General features: G+C 45.8%; 3 protein-coding genes across 6 annotated transcripts; all 3 read left to right on the top strand.

Moving 5' to 3' along the window:
* The first annotated feature begins 987 nt into the window (after nucleotides 1-987).
* On the top strand, nucleotides 988-8,379 carry LOC112574582 (protein slit-like). 4 transcript variants are annotated; one of them, XM_025255758.1, is made up of 4 exons: nucleotides 988-1,110; nucleotides 1,869-1,951; nucleotides 4,006-5,518; nucleotides 6,038-8,379. In XM_025255758.1, exons 3-4 carry the CDS (start codon nucleotides 4,100-4,102, stop codon nucleotides 6,701-6,703), a joined length of 2,085 nt encoding a protein of 694 aa, XP_025111543.1. In that variant the 5' UTR covers nucleotides 988-1,110; nucleotides 1,869-1,951; nucleotides 4,006-4,099; the 3' UTR covers nucleotides 6,704-8,379. The 4 variants fall into 4 exon arrangements, with proteins under 4 accessions (XP_025111543.1, XP_025111544.1, XP_025111542.1 ...); XM_025255759.1 differs by lacking the exon at nucleotides 988-1,110 and adding an exon at nucleotides 1,226-1,248; XM_025255757.1 differs by lacking the exon at nucleotides 988-1,110 and adding an exon at nucleotides 1,231-1,281.
* Nucleotides 8,370-12,484, top strand: LOC112574581 (slit homolog 3 protein-like). Its single transcript, XM_025255756.1, has 2 exons — nucleotides 8,370-9,803; nucleotides 10,101-12,484. Exons 1-2 carry the CDS (start codon nucleotides 8,394-8,396, stop codon nucleotides 10,779-10,781), a joined length of 2,091 nt encoding a protein of 696 aa, XP_025111541.1. The 5' UTR covers nucleotides 8,370-8,393; the 3' UTR covers nucleotides 10,782-12,484.
* A 995-nt stretch (nucleotides 12,485-13,479) lies between these two features.
* Nucleotides 13,480-17,014, top strand: LOC112574584 (slit homolog 3 protein-like). Its single transcript, XM_025255761.1, has 2 exons — nucleotides 13,480-15,174; nucleotides 15,535-17,014. Exons 1-2 carry the CDS (start codon nucleotides 13,780-13,782, stop codon nucleotides 16,213-16,215), a joined length of 2,076 nt encoding a protein of 691 aa, XP_025111546.1. The 5' UTR covers nucleotides 13,480-13,779; the 3' UTR covers nucleotides 16,216-17,014.
* Nucleotides 17,015-18,643: the final 1,629 nt, after the last annotated feature.

Here is an 18,643-nt window from a genome sequence, read left to right on the forward strand (position 1 = left end):
TACCTGCCCACTCGCACGATCTTCTACTTAACTCTGTGTGTGTGTGGTTCTAAAATCGGTTGTTTCTCCAGTTTTTAACAAATACTTTAAAAATACGTTTGTCCTTGACACTATCAGTGTTTTTCGATTCATCATTAACGAGGGAGGCACGCAATAATTTAAAGGAAAAGGCAAGCCAAATTAAAAGTTGGACCTAAATGATAGATTCTGGCTTACTGGAGAATGTTTTTCTAATTTTGGGGTTTAGAACGATCATTTACTTACAGTCATGTCTACACGATACACATATTTAGAGGCCGAAATGCTGGCTATAGAACTTTGCATGAAGGAGTTCTCAGTTCCTCAACACAACGTAACTGTATCAGTAAAGGCAACGACACGTGACAGTTTTCTTGTCCAGTGGGTCCGCCTACGTCACAGATGAAAGGAAGTTTTTCTTTTGCAAAAGAGTGCGCAGACATGGATCTTCAAGAATCGTCCTGAAGCTGTGCGTAAGAAGCGTTTGTAAGTGATTGTTTATCCACCAGAAAGTTTGATTGGACATGATTCAGAGTGACAGTATCATTAAGCCCAACTTACCACTTAAGTTGTTTTTCCCTTTAACAGATGAAGTCACGTGCTGGTTTGTTTCCCCGTTTATTGTCCGACATTTATCCCCCACGCCAACCCACCCTCTTTCTCTCATTCTCTGTTTTCTGAGAAATTCATTTCTCAACCTGCGAGGTCAGGTCAGGTCAAGGGCGGATCATTATCCGCGATAAGCACTTGCGTGACGATACCCTCCACACCCCTCCCCCCACTTCCTGCCTCCACGTGTGTTGCACAAGATGACGTGTTCCTAATTTCTATTTTTAGCTCAACTAAAATTCCGGAAGGGTCCTTTGAATCTTCCGGCTTGAAGATCTGGACACAAGTATGAGTCAACGCATGAAACGTACCAGTCGGAAAAACCCGAGAGCAGTGAGACTCCAGAGTATTCTATTGAAAGAATAAAAATAAGATTAAGCAGTGTCAGGTTACGGACTCAGTGAAGTGAAGCAGAAGCTGTGGACATGTTGATTCAAGATAATCTTTGTGTGCAGGTCATGGGACTGTCAGTTATAGCAGGATGTGAGTTAGGGTTAGCGGGCTTTTAACAGATTAGACGAGCTTGTGCTTTGTTCTCCTGTTTTATTTTTTCTTTTCATTCCATGCAGCTGCATGCGGCAGTCCGAGTGCGTCATTGCGTGTGTGCGCATGTGTCTGCAGGTGCATGTCTTTTAATATAAAAAAAAGCGAGAGGTGAGTGTGGCGACGTGTGTTGTGTAGTACAGGTGGGGGAGGAAGTCTGTAGAATTATACAAATCCACACCTTGATCTGATGGTAACTTTTTGCAGGACCACTTGTTTCATTTACAGAAAGGTCTTAGATTATGTTTAGTATTTGTGTGATATTTTAGTGTAGTTTGCTTCGGACCATCTTTATTTCACTCGTTTTAAACGAACCACATACAAAATAAAAGAAAAATCTGCTATGCAGAGCAAGTTTAGAGGTCACAAACGTCAACATAATTTTAGAGGAAACACCCTGAGGTCGGCAGCACCGCACTCCGCGATGTTCTCTCCTTTTGTAGGAGCGGTGGACAGCATCTCGCGCTGCCCTTTGATCTGGTCCGCGAGCACACGGAGCGCTGACCATCTTGGCAATGCTGTTAAAATGAATTCGAGTAAAACGTGTTCACGCCATCGGAAACGCAATGTTCTGGTTATTTACTGATTTTCAAAAGTTATTACTGATGTGCTAGACAAATTCTTGTAATTTTTGTAAAACTTACCAATTATCTGCTTGCCAATGAACCTGTCAACAAATCAATTTCTTTTTAACGCAGTTTACCTGTTCTTTAACACCGAGTATCCCGACATGGAAAACATAAAGAAGAGTGAAGACAGACGATGTAGGACGTCGTGGCAGGTTTGAAACTTTCTCTGTGTGAGAGAGAGAGAAAGAAAGAATTCGTGCGTCTGGATGTATAGTGATGTGTGGCTGTGGCACTTAGTGTTGAGCAGCGACTCTACGTTTTTTCTCATTCCTTCTCTCTTTTCCATTCTACTCCGCCTTTCTTCTCCTTAATCATAGTTGTGTTGTCGTGACTGTACCCTGCACTCACCTACCCAACAATTTTTAAAAAAAATAAAGAATTGAACACTGTGATCACCTGGTCCAAAAGGGGAGGTCACTGACGTGAAGACATCAACTGTTCACTGTCTCACTGGTGCCGTAAGAAATTTATTCAGGTGAGATTTAGAGGTCATTCCAGGTCGCGTGTGAGGAGTGGTGGGAAGGGAAGGCCATGAAGACGAGAAAGCAAAAGCAGAGATAAAGTTGGGATAAATCAAGAGGCTGATAACATCTGCCATTAGACGCCGTGCGTCTGGCTGAGAGGCTGGACGAGAAAGTTTTCCATAAATAAAAAGAAAATGATTTTGAAATCAAATATCGTTCAAATTGTAATCATGAAAATAAATGATAGAACTCTTGTTTGGGAAGAATAACCTGATCAGGGTTGAATAACTAAAAGGATATATTAAATGAAGGGTTGAAAATATAAAACCTCAGACCATCAAAACCGAAAGATAAATACATTTTAAATTGCATTGGCATTAAACAGTATGAAAACAGAAAATACAGACTGGTGTAAGATTTGTAATGAGTGGATTCTAAGAATACACAGTGTGAAGAGCGCGAGGCAATGGTTAGTTTTCAACACAACAAAGGAAATTTGGAGACATGCCCAGAAAACACCTTTGTGAATGTGCTGTCAGTCTGACATGATTGTGGAATACGATCACACTCTCCCCATAGCAAAAGTTCTGCTCTGTACCTCCTGAGGAATGTTCCAGATCAGTTTCTTCCCCGGCACAACTAACAGAGGTAAGATTACCAGGTTGGATCTTGTCCAAAGATCGGATAATGTGTCTAAATATAAATAGTTGTTATTGAGTGTATGCATTATTGTGTATGGATTATTTGCTGTTGGAATAACACAACAGAGCCAACATCTCCACTTCTACTGACGTCTGTCAGCGATTGTAAGTTGACGACTGATATAAAACTCAACTCGTACCTTACCAACTTACAGTTTTGTTTCTTTTTTTATCCGATCTCTGGTAAAATAAAAAGAGAAGCTAAAAAAATACAAGAAAATTTTATGTGTGTTTCATTCACATTTGACCATCGTCTACATCGTCGTCATCATTGCAGTCATCTTCCTCATCATCGTCATCGACCTCATCGTCGTCATCGCCACACGCTTCAAACACTGTGCGAAACTTGTTCCTAGATTCCTGCTACCAGAAAACAAGGCCAGAGTTGCTTCCTGAGATTACACACCCCCCACGGGCCTGCTCTGTATTCTAATCTATTTCTGTACCAGGAAGGGATTTGCTTCCCCAAATTCCCCGACGAAAACTGAGCATTGTGACGAAGCGAACTTTGAACCGGTAGCTTTATTTGTATTAGACGATTCTCTGGGGTTATCTGTGGGGTAACGCAAACACCAGAGGCAACGTTGGTGACATTACTTGACAAACATCCTAGTTCTTGTTCCTTTTCTCTTTCTTGTTCCTTCCCACGAAAACTTTTTTTTCGGGCAGTTTGAAGTTGCCCACCCCGATAGGTCCACAAAGCAGTAGCATCGGTAGTGTACACAGCTGCTGTCCTCTGTCTGTCACAGCTGCTGTCCTCTGTCTGTCACAGCTGCTGTCCTCTGTCTGTCACAGCTGCCAGTAGAGTGTGTGACGCTCTGTCCTGTGCTGTTCCTTATTGTCAGTGCCCTGGAGTGTTAGTCACTGGCTTTTCTCTCCCATATAGTGAGTGTCCTCAGACTTTGTCCCTCATTCGTCACCAGGAACTGTGTCCAGAAACCGTCTGCAGGCTATGTCCCCGTACAACACGTGATAGGATCCGTTATTCAGTTTGTTGTGTTTTAGTTGTTGGACGCATTACAAGAGATTTGCGTTTTCCAGCTGCTGGAGACCGATCACTAGAACTGTAAGACTACTCCCCTGGAGCAGCACACGGGTGGGAAGAGGTGACAAGAACTGTCTGCATCCGTGGAACATGAAGCAGTCGGCAGTTGTGGGTGTGGTGAGAGTGTGGATGCTCTTCTCGACTCTATGGGCATCGCTTGGTCAGCTCACGTCGAGGCAAGAGTGTGTGCGATGTAAATGTGACGACTGTAGCAAGCCATGCTGCAAGGTCTTCAGTCCCAGCGGTCTGACGGAGCTGAGTGTTGCCGTCAACTGCTCGCAGCCCGACGATGTCATCATTCTTGACACCGTCACCATGGCCACGGATCCTGACCCGGAGTCCCAGTGTAACGGTCACAGTTTGACACACACCGACGGATGCTTAACGAGTACACCGACCAACTTGTGCGCCTTTCCGCAAATAAAAGCTGTTTCTCTCCGCAACAATTCCTTGAGCAAGATTCCAGAGCTGACCTGTCTCTCTGGCCTCATCTATCTGGACTTCCGGAAGAACGTCATCACGACTGTCCCCCAGGACACGTTCAAGGGCTTGTTCGCTCTCCGAGAAGTGTATCTGGATGACAATGCCATCACTTACATCCACCCGTTGGCCTTTGACCCCAGCACGAGCATGCTGACCACCTTTTCGGTCTCGGGCAACTTAATGACCGTCCTGGATCCTTGGATGTTTCTGCTGCCCCGTCCGTTCTGTCGCTTCAATTTCAGTCACAACAACATCGCGCGCCTGACTAACGAACAGCACTTCAACATCGGGCGATCGTCGAGAGCCCACTACGGCCCTGGCTTCGTTGACGTCACGTACAACAACATGGTGATGTCGCCGGCGGACGACATGAAGCAGTATGGCATCTACGAGGTGCCGGACTTGCTGCCGTTTATTTCCTGGGGTTTCGACTTGCGGTTCAACCCTTTCCACTGCGACTGCAAGTTCTTCAAAGTCGTCAAGTTCCTAAACTACGTGTCGACGTACCTGTGGAGATCCTATTTCAACATCACCTGCGCTTCCCCGTCCCAGTTTAGGGGTGTACCTATGTTTCAGCTGCCTCTTGATCAGCTGACGTGTCCCGTGACAGTCACCTGCCCTTTGCCCTGCACCTGCACCCAGAGGCCGTATTATCAAGACGTTCTAGTGAACTGCAGTCACAAGCGGCTGATGACGCTGCCGCGTGACCTGCCGGAAGGGAACCTCACTCTGGACATGACTGGCAACGCCATACGACGCCTGGACCTGCAGAACTACTTGCAGCGAGTGGTCCACCTGAATCTGACTGCCAACCATTTGTTCGAGGTCGACCAGCAGGCGGCGCTGGCGCTACGGCACGTCAGGTCACTAGACATGCGCGGAAACAACCTTCATCATCTGTCGACCACCTTACAGGTTGTTTCCCCTGACGCAATATACCTGGACATCGGCACTTTGAAGTGTACCTGCGAACTGGAGTGGTTCTTGCACTGGACTGGGAGACATATTTACGAAAATCTTCAAAAGGTAAGAAAAACAATTAAGTAGGAGACAACGATGGTTCCTGACAGATATTTGCTTTCTGCTTCTGCTTGCAGCTGTCCTTTCTCCTCCGCATTCAGTTTTCACTACTTCAGCTGGTGTTTTCACATAATTACGACAAAACGCGATGTACAAACAATTTTCTAATGTAGTGATGAGGCTATACGAGTGCTCTTCTACAAATTGCGAGAAATGAATATCATTTGCATATTAAATTAGAAGACCGTGCAAACATAGAACCAAAGGGTCAAAATCTATTCATGGACGTTAGAAATATTGTAAACTCATTATTCCTTTTAAAGGAGAGCGGTTGCACCATGAAGCTTACAATTGTCTGAAAGAGCATAAAAAACGAAACAGCAAGTCTGAAAAGAATTTATTGGATAACGTTTACAAACATTCATCATGTATAATGTAATGCAGTTTTAATCCGGCTAGCCAGTAGGACACGCTAGTAAAACTAAAGTTGCTTCTTGCCACCTTTGATGTTTGTTCTTTGCGTAGATCACGTGCCTTTCTGAAAGTGACGGTCGTCACGTGTTGCTGATCAACGCCACGCGAAGAGACCTCGGCTGTGAGGCAGAAGATACGTCACTCTCACACGAGACCTGGGCTTACGTCATTGTGGCGGCAGCTGTTGTCCTCATCGTCCCCATCCTCGTCGTGGTGTTTCGCTACGAGTTGCTGGTGTTGTATCATCGCTTCTTTCATCGTCAGCCCGGAGAGAAATACTTGCCTGCTCTTCTTGAAGTTCCCCGATATGACATCTTCGTCAGCACGGCCACCAACAGCGACAACGACGCCACCTGGGTGAGCAGGATCTTGCTGCCCGCCATGGACAGACGCAAGCTGACCTACTTTGTGCCACAGAGAGACAACCTGCCAGGTGCCATCCCCATGGACGAAGTGGTTCAAACCCTCCGACAGAGCAAGTGCGCACTCATCCTGCTGTCGCCGGACTACCTGGCCCAGCCCATCTGCTGCTTCCAGTTCCGCCAAGCATACGACATGATGGTCAAGGAGGGTCGCGGTCGTGTCTTCGTCGTGTGCTTGCAGAAGGTCAAGCGGGGTCAAATGCAGGACCACCTCCTACGGGCCATACTCAACCTCAACATGGCGTACTCGGGTGATAACCCAGATGATCTGTACAACCTTATTAACCTTATCTAAGTGTTGTCACAAAAACAAAGTCAAGTCCTGCAAAGAAGTGTTTGGTGTTTAAGAGAATGGATTGGGAAAGAAATCATCGTCTTTTGTTCATCTTGACTCCGATATTCCTCCCTTGGGGCGTGACACCTCTTCACAGGTCTAACAGTCGGAAGATAGTAGTTTTCCGTTAGTGCCCTCTGTGTGTGCGTGTATGTGTATGTGTGTGTGTGTGAGATTTCTTGTTCCAGTTTTATTTTGTAACCCTGTAAAACCCTCCACCTACTCTCCAGATAGCTTTGTTTCCAACGTCCGCATTTATGTGTCACGTGGATGTTTGAATGTGAATTGTAATTGTAATTCTGATGTTCACAACAATGCACGGAAATGATTAAAATCGTGTAAGCACATAGGATGTGTGTCAAATGGGAAAACCTGCGATGTGGGAAAAGCCGACGGAGCTAATCATGTGGTGGCTGCTGGCAAACTATTCCCACACCGACCAATGGAAGTCGAGGCTTCACGTACATCGGTGAGTCGATGAGCAGAGACTACGTCATCGGACGTGACCAACACCCCTTGAGAGGTCGAGAGGAAGTCGAACGCTCATACAGGGTCTTTATTGGTGACGTCAGAGTAACCGTTGCTTACATTGAGCGCTCCCTCCACACACACAGACTCCCTCCCAACCCCTCCTCAAGTCTGTTACCGAAACAGGTGATCACGTGGTAATTATATTCTCGTCCTTATTGAAATAAAGACATATCCTCCTCCCAGCCTTCTGTTTCCTGTCATAATGCAGTGGTCTTCCGTTATTCACGTTTGTATTCGTCTGATTATGTTCCCACGGAAAAGCTGGTAGCTTTATTAAACGAACAAATGTTTGATTCTGTTTATATTCTCAAATGTTTGTCTCTAACGGTTTTCTCATATTTCCACAAATCTTTGTCTCTACGTTTGTGAACAGATGTTTGTCTGATAATATGTGTACACATGTGCTCAGATGTCTGCTCTGACGTGCGTGTGTGTGTGTGCGCGCGTGCTTGCGTGCCTGAGTAACCGACGTCAGCGTGCTCGTTCCATGCGATCGTCTTTAACGTCGACGTCGACGTTTGTGAGATTGTCGGACTGTTCATCTCTTGCGTAGCGGGAAATGTTCACTTCTTTTGTTGAGCGTGGACTTCATGAAGGAGACTTTTACTGTCAGCTCTTCAGTTACTCAACAGTTCCGTCCCTGACACAAGGGTCACGTGTAACAATGGCTTTCATCCGCCTCCATCCTTTCTTTGTTAAAATCGTCTGGCAAGGAGGAAGAAATGCAAATTTGAGAGCAATAAATGATGACTGTTTTAAATTAAAACTACTTGATCGGGAAAGATATTTGACCTTTCCCGACGTTGCTGAAGAGATACTGGTTTCATTTTCATTTTGTTTGATTGGCTATACGCCCAGAGGGCAGTTTTAGCCCTAATATGGGTGTTGGTTATTTAGTTTTGTCTGTTTTTTCTTCCTGGTTGTGAAGAAGTATAAGACGCAGTTTTCTGAAACACTTACTTTGCTGTGGATCCTGAACGCGTTCTGTCCAGTTAGTCCTATGTAAGACGATCCTTCCATCCCTGCTGTTCCGTCTTTTACAGACCACTAAGACTTAACCTTCGTTAGCCTTGATCGTGACACAATAGAACTGTGTCAACCAAAGAAAAAAAACAGTAAAATGAGGAGGAAAAAAGTCTTTTCATCATCCACTCTCCTCCTCCTGCTGCCATTGCTGGAGATGAAGGTGTATGTCGATGTCAGTGCGACTAACAGCAGCTGTATTATTTGCGACAAGCATTATTGCAGACTTGACATCCAGCTGTGCAAGCAGCTGCGCATGGACGTCAACTGCTCGCAACCTGATCACGCGGTCATCATCATGGACAAGGAGACTACAGCTGGTGCCACAGACCACAGCAACGACCCAGCGTGCAATGGAACCGCCCTGATTCATGACTACGGATGTCTGACGGATCTTCCTGTCAACATCTGTGATTTTCCCTCCATCAGGGCCGTCAGACTCCGCCACAACAACCTGACTACCTTTCCCCGCCTCACCTGCCTGCCTCGTTTGCTCGTCCTTGACCTCACCGGCAACGCTATCACCCAGGTTCCGGAGGGAGCCTTCCATGGCCTCCCCGAGATCAGAGAGGTTTACCTGGACAGCAACGTCATCACCTCAATCCATCCTGCTGCTTTTGATGACGAGGTGAATGGCCTCCAGATCTTCACCATCGGCAACAATCTCCTGGATGTTGTCGATCCTTGGCTCTTCCTCCTGTACCACAGATTCTGCCTGTTCGATTTCCGACATAATCAGATATCGTATTTCGTTAACGACCATCACCGGAACATCAACACTTCAGTGTTTTACGGACCAGGCTTCGTCGATTTTTCTTACAACAATGTCTCGTCCATGTCTAAAAAAGAGGTGACGGCTTTTGGCATTAAAAACATCGACGAGAGCGAAAAATTTATTGAGTGGGGATTTGATTTTCGTCACAATCCTTTTCACTGTGACTGTCAAATGTATGAAATTTTTGTTCTTTTCGATGAGCTGATAAAACTATTTTGGAGAGATTACTTTAACGTGACCTGTAGTAGCCCACCAAAGTTCAAGGACGTTCCTTTCGACAAACTACCACTGGACGAGCTGGTGTGCAGCGTCACAGAGAACTGCCCGTCGTCGTGCACGTGCACTAAGAGACCTTATTATCAAGATGTTCTGGTTAATTGTACTTACGAGCAACTGCCGACGCTGCCTGACGACATGCCCGAAGGGAACCTCACTGTTGATGTGACCGGTAACGCCTTACGCCGCCTCGACCTGAGGGGCTACATGGGGCGAGTAGTCCACCTGAATCTGACGGCCAACCATTTGCGTGAGGTCGACCAGCAGGCGCCACTGGCGCTACGGAACGTCAAGTCGCTTGACCTGCGCGACAACGACCTTCAGCATATACCGAGCACCTTACAGACTATATCTCCTGACGCACTGTATCTAGACACCGGCACTTTGAAGTGCACCTGTGACCTGGAGTGGTTTCCTTCCTGGGCCCGATACCATGCCAGGGACAACATTATTAAGGTTGGAGAAGCCTCTGCTCTCTTCTTTACGATTATGTTAGTAATAGTTGTATTCTTCACCTAATCATACAAAATAAAAAAATTAACTAATAATGGGACATAATCTGCAAATAGCCACAATCTACGACCTTCTAGTACACGAAGTAAATTCTCCTTCAGTAATTTAACAAACGACCTGCATTTGTATAGTTTACAATCAAGCACGAACACATGCACTCGCAACCACGCAGGTACAGGCATCCGCATAGCTCCACAGTTTTATTTCTTGACATTACGTTGGATTTCTCACCTCCAACAGGTCTCATGTCTGTCTGGACTGGACGGTCGCCACGTGTTGCTGATCAACGCCACGCGAAAGGATCTCGGTTGTGAGGCCGCAAACACGTCACTCGTTCAGGGGGTCTGGGGTTACGTCCTTCTGGCGGCCACCCTCATCGTCGTCGCCCTCATCCTCGTCGTGGTGTTTCGTTACGAGGTGTTGGTGCTCAAACACCGAGTACTCCTGCGGGAGCTGAGAGATAAACGCTTTCCCGCTCTGCTGGACTCCTCCCGCTACGATGTCTTCGTCAGCACGGCCAGCGATAGCGACAACGACGCCGCCTGGGTGAGCAGGATCTTGCTGCCCGCCATGGACAGACGCCGACTGACCTACTTTGTGCCACAGCGAGACTGTCTGCCGGGAGCCATCCCCACGGACGAAGTGGTTCAAACCCTCCGACAGAGCAAGTGCGCGCTCATCCTGCTGTCGCCGGACTACCTGGCCCAGCCCATCTGCTGCTTCCAGTTCCGCCAAGCGTACAACATGATGGTCAAGGAGGATCACGGCCGCATCTTCGTCGTGTGCTTGCAGAAGGTCAAGCGGGGTCATGTCAAGGATCGCTTCCTAATGGCCATGCTCAACCTCAACATGGCGTACTCGGGCCACCGCCCGGAACATGTCGATGCTGTCCTCGGTCGCATATGCGCCTACGTCCGATGAGCGCTGTCTGTTGGCTGAGATGAAATAGGTGCCTGTGAGACACTCCTCAAACCAAATATGGCAACAAAAGCAGATTTTGCCAATTTTGCAAAGAACTGGTGAACACGAAAAAATGTGCCTGGTCCTTGAATGGTCATTCAGTCAGGGCTCATCTGTTGGAATGCCCGAAAGCAATAAGGGCGTTTGCTTAAATAAGTAAAGAGCTTATTTGTATAGCGCCTTTTTCAAGCATCAGCCAGACTCAAGGTGCTTTACATATAGACATGCAAGCACATTACATTAATGTATACCTAATATAATTAAATAATATAATATTAATTAATAAATCAGGGTTATGGATAGAATAAAAGAAGCAGAAAAATGATAGGTGGCGAACAGGCATTCCCCCTTTTTTAAATGATCCAATCTAATAGGATCTAAACTTAAAATGCAGCAACCTGAATAATCTGTAAATGAAACAATGAAAAGCAACATATTTTACAATGTCGGAAAAGTTTCAGTGTCGGTGAAGAAGGCTCGAAAACAAGATGGCAAAGCGAAGCCGTTAGTGGATGAAAGTGTTGAATTGGAGGAACGACGCAGCACAAGCAGTGAAGAACAGTTCAGAACAAAGAAAAACGAGCAACAAGCATCACAGATAGGTAAAATACACTAAAACGCGACGCAGAACCATCGAGAAAACAAAATGACAGAGAGTCCCTGTCAGGCAAAGGGACATCACTCTTCTTGATCCTTTGTTTTCTTTTTCTTCAAAATATAAGGTAGAGTTTAAAATAAACGAGGTCGGTAAGAAATGATTCAGCTGATACTCCATGATGTAAAAATACTTTTCTCTCACTGTTTTGCTGATTTGTTCCAAAGCTTTTGTTCACCTGCAAAACTGAGTGAATGGGATGAAGCGAGAGGCGAAAATGTTGATTGATTACAACTGTCTGACTGGTAATCTAGACACAATGTTAATACAATGTTAATTAGAAAAACAGAAATGACTCTCCTGAAAGTAAAATTTGTTTTATATAAGATGGAAGTAAAGGCGACAAATAAAATAGTTTTGATTCAATACTTAAGTCTCCAATAAAACCAACGTACACTTACCTCGCATACGCACGACGTATTACACACACACACAACACAACGCTCAACGAGCCCCCACAGATGACGATGAGGATGACGAGAATTGTAGATGAATCGAGTTGAAGAGGCACAAGTTCAGAGGAATATCACTGAGAGAGTCAGAAAGAAGATGGCGGACGAAGACCGTTAATTTTTCACGCTCACTCGGCCATTAGCAACTTCTTTTTTCATATTTGACGTTTTTTTATGCTTCAAGTGACGTGGAAAAAATGACAAACACCAGATATGACGTTTTTTCAGCTTCAGGTGACGTGGAACAAATGACGCACACCAGATATAATGTTTATTTCTCCTTCAAGTGACGTGGAACACATGACACACACAAGACGTCAGACACAAGACACCATTGTACACGAGACAATACGAGACCTACCACAACTCAGTACAAAGTCAAGGGGACAGATATCTAGGAATCTACTTCTCAGTTAAGGCAGCTTTAATGTCGCATGGAGGGAATCATGGGTGAAAACAGAAAGCGATAGTGTTTTTAGGGGCCAATGGTTAGATGTAATAAAGCATAACTGTTGTTTATTCCACACCGTCGTGAATAAAGATCATCTCTCTCAGCCCATATATCCTTGTTTCCAGTTCTTTCATCATCATCATCATCCTCTTCTTCTTCCTCCTCCTCCTTATCATTATCGTCGATCCCTTAGCCCTGAAGATATTTCTCCACTCCTCAACTGCTGATTGTCTCCTTACTTTTCCTGTCACCAGAACAACAACATATGGCCACATATGTTATTGTTTAGTTATTGTGCAGTAAAACAATGGAGCTCCCTCCCTGTCCATATCCGCCACCTACTCACAAGTGAATCATTAAACGTGCAGGGACACCTTCCGTAACACGAGTCCAAACAACCTTTCCCATAATGTTAGTCCTTTGTCACACACTTCCTTTTGCAATATCATGTTACTCACAGCTTGTTCTTGTTATTTACTTCCTCTTGGTGTTTTCTGTATTTGATTTTATTCTTCGTTTAGCACGGTTGTTTATTATTTCATAGTTCATGTTGTTTTCATGTCGTCTATGCTGTCCATGCTACTTAGGAGTGTATGTGCTTTACAAATTTTGCATTATTTTTATTTTTATTATTATTATCATCATCATCTCTCATTCCTTCAGTTTTCCACCCTAGCCTGCACTGTACCGAATGAGAGGCCACGCCACTCCTGAATACAGTCGGGCAGTTTGTCACGTGGGTTCCATCAATCTAATTCAACACAAGAAAACAAAGCACTTTTGGAAACATTATAAACAATCCTAGAAAAAGGATGGTTAAAAACACTGTTAAGTAAATAATATTTAGTAAATAAGATAAAGACCAACACTCCGGATAAAAATAAAACTGAGCAGACTAGTTGACATTTTCTGTCTATCGGTAATTTTGTTTGCGAATGTTGACAAAGAAGGGTTTCTATAATTAGCTCGAGCAACACCGTCTGGTCACAGTAGCTAAAGTTGCATTTGCATAGTTTAGCATATGCGCAGTTTCAAATAATGTTGTCACGTGACATCAGATAATTCTATTGTGTGATGCACACAGTGTATAACTCGCTATGAATAAATGCTTCCAAAATAAGACTGACGGTATCGCCGGGAGCTGCCGGTTGCCTCTGTCACTTCCCGAAACCTCTGAAACAAATGGATTGGGATGCAAAGCACGAAAGGTTCTTCTCATTGTGCTGCACGGCTCTTCTCTAAATAGAAGTCCTGGTTTGTGCTGTTTATTTTCTTTTTTTAAGCCCGGACAACAGTCTTCTATAACTTGTTTCTTACAGCAAACAGAAATTATCTTCCAAACTGAGACTGGTCTTCACTTGTGCTGCTTGTAACTCAGAGAACACAAAACTACAATGAAAGATGGAGAACAAATCTGTACTTAGAACTCCTCTCCTCGTCCTGTTGGTGCTGGTACAGGTGATGCAGGCTGTTAGCGGAAGCAGCTGTACCCAATGTGACCAGCATTGCTGCAGCCTTGATATCCAGCTGTACAAGCAGCTGCGCGTGGACGTCAACTGCTCACAACCTGATCACGCGGTCATCGTCGCGGACACGGAGACTACAACTGTTACCGCAAACCACCGCGACGACACAACGTGCAACGAAACCTCCTTGATTCATGACTCCGGATGTCTGACGGATCTTCCTGTCAACATCTGCGATTTTCCCTCCATCAGGGCCGTCAGCCTCCGCTACAACAACCTGACTACCTTTCCCCGCCTCACCTGCCTGAGTCGTCTGCTCGTCCTTGACCTCAGCTACAATGCTATCACCCAGGTTCCGGAGGGAGCCTTTCAGGGTCTCCCCGAGCTTCGCGAGGTCTACCTGGACTTCAATGTCATCACCTCAATCCATCCTGACGCCTTCGATCCACACGTAACTGCCCTTCAGATCTTCACCGTCGCCAACAACCTTCTGACCGTCGTCAATCCTTGGCTCTTCCTCCTGCCCTACAGATTCTGCCGGTTCGAGTTCCAACACAATCACATAGTGCATTTCGTAAATGAGCATCATCGAAATGTCAGCATTACTTCCCACTACGGACCTGGCTTAGTGAATTTCTCTTACAATGATGTCACCTACTCACCTGTAAACGAACTAAAGAAATTAGGCATCAAGAACGTCGGCGAGATGTCGCGATTTCTCTGGTGGAGATTTGATTTTCGTCACAATCCTTTCTACTGTGACTGTGAAATGTACGAACTTATTGTGGTTTTGGATCAGTTGACAAGTATGGTTCAGAGAGATTTCTTGAACCTGACCTGTGGTGGCCCACCAAAGTTCAAGGACGTTCCTTTCAGCAAACTACCAGTGGACGAGCTGGTGTGCAACGTCACAGAGAACTGCCCGTCGTCCTGCACGTGCACTACGAGGCCTTATTATCAAGACTTGTTGGTGAACTGCGCTCACGCACAACTGACAATGCTGCCTGATGACATGCCAGAAGGAAATCTTACTTTGGACATGATTGGAAACGATATACAGCTTCTGCACACGCCAGGTTACCTGGAGCGAGTAGTGCACCTGAATCTGTCAGCCAATCGCCTGCGCGAGATCGTCCCCCAGGCGGCGCTGGCGCTGCGGAACGTAAGGTCACTGGACCTGCGCGGAAACAACCTTCAGCACCTGCCGACCACTTTATACGTTCTGTCACCTGACGCGCTGTACCTGGACTCCGACACCCTGCAGTGTACCTGTGATCTGGAATGGTTCCCGCGCTGGGCCAGCCACCACGATGGCGACAACATCCGTGAGGTAGGAAAAAGCGTCTACGCGGGTTATTGTTATTTCTGTGCAGCTTTAAAAGCTCTTTTGCACACAACAAATACTGCATCTGACACAAACACAAATAAAGCAAAAATTAATTATAAAGCAAAGATCTGCAAGAAGTTTGAACGTTGTGTAAGACAGAGAGGAAGGGAATTTTTTTTTTAATTTAAGGTACATTGCCTAACTCTCGTATGATAGACAAGGTGATGAAGCGAGAATGCATCAATATGGCGAAGTAGAAGGAAGGAGACTATCACTCTGTCTATCATGTGTGTATGTGTGTGTGTGTACTCCATGCTCTGTCTTATAAATACAGACTTTTTTCGGCTTTTCGCCCATTTGAAGGTTATGTGTCTGTCTGGACTGGACGGTCGCTACGTTTTGCTGATCAACGCCACGCGGAAGGATCTCGGTTGTGACGCAGCAAACACGTCACTCGTTCATGTAGCCTGGGGTTACGTCCTCCTGGCGGCCACCCTCATCGTCATCGCCCTCGTCCTCGTCGTGGTGTTTCGTCACGAGGTGTTGGTGCTCAAACACCGAGTACTCTTGCGGGAGCACAGAGATAAACGCTTTCCCGCTCTGCTGGACTCCTCCCGCTACGACGTCTTCATCAGCACTGCCACCAACAGCGACAACGACGCCATCTGGGTGAGCAGGATCTTGCTGCCCGCGATGGACAGACGCCGGCTGACCTACTTTGTGCCACAGCGAGACTACCTGCCGGGAGCCATCCCCATGGACGAAGTGGTTCAAACCCTCCGACAGAGCAAGTGTGCGCTCATCCTGCTGTCGCCGGACTACCTGGCCCAGCCCATCTGCTGCTTCCAGTTCCGCCAAGCGTACGACATGATGGTCAAGGAGGGCCGCGGCCGTGTCTTTGTCGTGTGCTTGCAGAAGGTCAAGCGGGGTCAGGTGCAGGATAGGTTCCTAAGAGCCATGCTCAACCTCAACATGGCGTACTCAGGCCACCGCCCGGAGCATGTCGATGATGTCCTCGGTCGCATATACGCCTACACTCATTGAACGCCATCTGTCAGACTTGATTGTCTCATTTCTTGTCTACCATCCCTACCTCCTGTTTCGTTCATTTTCTTCACTACGGCTGTGTTGATGTGACCCAGCGAAGCGGGTTTGCGTTGCCTCGGGCAAATAAATGGGATCTTTCCAAACCAGGGTAACATTGCGCGGTAATAAATGACACTCTGTTTAAGAACCGGCTTTAAAAGTAATGCCCAAATTAAATTTACTTTTACTCCTCTGAAAGGAGATGCGATATGAGTTCTTGGAATTTTGAAGATTGTAAAAACTACGGATTATCTTCATCTCCCGAGGTATCATCCCACCAGGCGCACGGGGCGTTGGGCGGTTGTCCCTGCTCGCCCCTAACGCCGAGGCTGTGCGACCTCCTTGACCGTCGTGTGTGCGACGAAAATGGACAACTACATGCTGTTGTTGTTGCCACCAAGTTTTCATAGACTTTGTAATTCGTATTTTAATTAATTAAATTTTCTGCATTAAACGATTTTTCTTCATGTGTGTGTCTATTACGGATACAATATTTCGTGCCCTAATTATCAGTGTTCAGCCTCTCTAACCCTTACCCTGGCCGTTAAAGGGTGTAGGGTTATTGCAAGTCGTTTTCCCACTTAAGCTTTGTTTTTGATTTTCTTTTTCTGGACTGACATTGGTGTAAGTGTCGAAAGTAAAAAGCTTCAGGTTTTATTACAGTGAGTGTAGGCATCATTGAAGCACGCAAAATTCATAATTTTTACTCCATCACCAGCTTTTATACAAACTATATAAATTTTATATCAATAATGTCGTATTATTTCTTTGTCTCCTGTTTTCCCCTACCATCACCTTCTCATTGTATGAATAATTACAAGGTGGGGTAGGGGAAGGGAATTGTTGTTTTAATTAAGCCGAGTCAACAACTAAGGCAGCCCTGTAAACACACGCCATATACAGAGACAGAACAGTGTGACCGACAGATATACATTATTCCGTGACAAAGTGAGATAGAGTGATGTCCCTTCACCTAACTGGCTGGAGAGGGCAGAGGTCTGTGTCGATGTAGCTCTGTGTGTCTATGTAGCTGTGTAGCTGATGTAAAACCGTCTCTGTACTTGCTAGCGTCCGTTATCTAAGGACGTAAAATCCATCGTCTCTGAACACCTGAGGAAGTCACGTGCTCTGTTGATAACCCAGCTTACACTGCAAATGCATTTGTGACAGAGGCATGTCCCCACCAGTGCAAGTCCCACCTGCCCCATAGTTTGCTTGTTTTCCTAGCGAACTGCTCGTCAGATGATTGGCGCGCAACTCGTTGACCTCTTACCCTCCATGGCAAGGTGGATCGGGTTTCACGAAAATCTCACACATCCGCCACTCGTGAAACAATGTAACCCCATCGACTACCACCCCTCACCCCCACCCCACCAACCCCCGGGTAGACGTTGGATGTCACGTGACTGTGGTGTAGTGTTTCGCGTCTACGCCACTCCACGTGTTATTTAGTGGGTTGACTAATGGCAGTATAAATATATTGAATAGTCCTCGTGATATCAGAGGTCGAGAACATTCAGAGAACATGTGTGGACATTGATAAGTGGAGTAATAGAGAAGCCATGAACCCGTGAGAAAAGGGTTGTGGAGACTATTGACATGAACACGAGGGACTAGAGCGTGTACTTAAATGTTTTTAAGAGAACCCTTATTCATGTGACTTTTGTTTAAGTTGTGTGGCATGTAGATTTATACATGGCCTCTTTACTTATGACTATTTTATTTTCCGTTTGATATTATACGAGCCGGAAGCCCACAGACAGACCAACGAGTTCCTTATTTGTATACACGCGCAGGTCACGTCTGGGCCGTGACAGTCACAGTTCATGATTTATGCTAGAAATACTAGCACCAACATCTAGGAGGACAAGAACTGTCACCTCGTTATTGGTTGCAAAATTGCTTTGAACTTCCATATTGGATGAAAAACATTCAATAAACTCGCTTACTAAAAACTTTTTTCTTTTTGGCGCCGGTCGACCCACCTGTTCACAGTGTGAACAAAGACAAAACATGGTTTATTATTTATTCGTCTCTTGACGGTCGCATGTAGTTGTCGGAGGGGGGAGAGAGAGAGAACGACTGGTTAGAGCGATGGTCAGCAGGTCCTGCACATGACGACTAGTCCAATCTTTAACGTTTGTAAGACAGTTCTTCCTCTGGCCACCTTGTCTTCTTCGGAAACGAAGGACAAATAACCGTCTGGCAACCGTCGACAGCCCTTCATGGTACCTTGAAGGACAAGGTGTCGTGCCGGGTCACATGACCAGAGCAGACCAACTGACGTCGCTTGCCTGTTGCAAGGAGATGATCCTAGTGTCCTACGTGTGGGACAACCGCCCTTCTCACAAAGTCATTGGGTTTATGTCCTCTTACGAGATCCTTA

Source organism: Pomacea canaliculata, linkage group LG10, assembly GCF_003073045.1.
Source record: "Pomacea canaliculata isolate SZHN2017 linkage group LG10, ASM307304v1, whole genome shotgun sequence".
Lineage (NCBI taxonomy): Eukaryota > Metazoa > Mollusca > Gastropoda > Architaenioglossa > Ampullariidae > Pomacea > Pomacea canaliculata.

Bases quoted from the DNA above. Each gene is read 5' to 3' on its own strand.
- LOC112574582 (XM_025255758.1), top strand. From the start codon at position 4,100: ATGAAGCAGTCGGCAGTTGTGGGTGTGGTGAGAGTGTGGATGCTCTTC. The intron at 5,519-6,037 runs GTAAGAAAAACA...TTCTTTGCGTAG, and splicing joins TTTACGAAAATCTTCAAAAG to ATCACGTGCCTTTCTGAAAG.
- LOC112574581 (XM_025255756.1), top strand. From the start codon at position 8,394: ATGAGGAGGAAAAAAGTCTTTTCATCATCCACTCTCCTCCTCCTGCTG. The intron at 9,804-10,100 runs GTTGGAGAAGCC...CACCTCCAACAG, and splicing joins CCAGGGACAACATTATTAAG to GTCTCATGTCTGTCTGGACT.
- LOC112574584 (XM_025255761.1), top strand. From the start codon at position 13,780: ATGGAGAACAAATCTGTACTTAGAACTCCTCTCCTCGTCCTGTTGGTG. The intron at 15,175-15,534 runs GTAGGAAAAAGC...GCCCATTTGAAG, and splicing joins ATGGCGACAACATCCGTGAG to GTTATGTGTCTGTCTGGACT.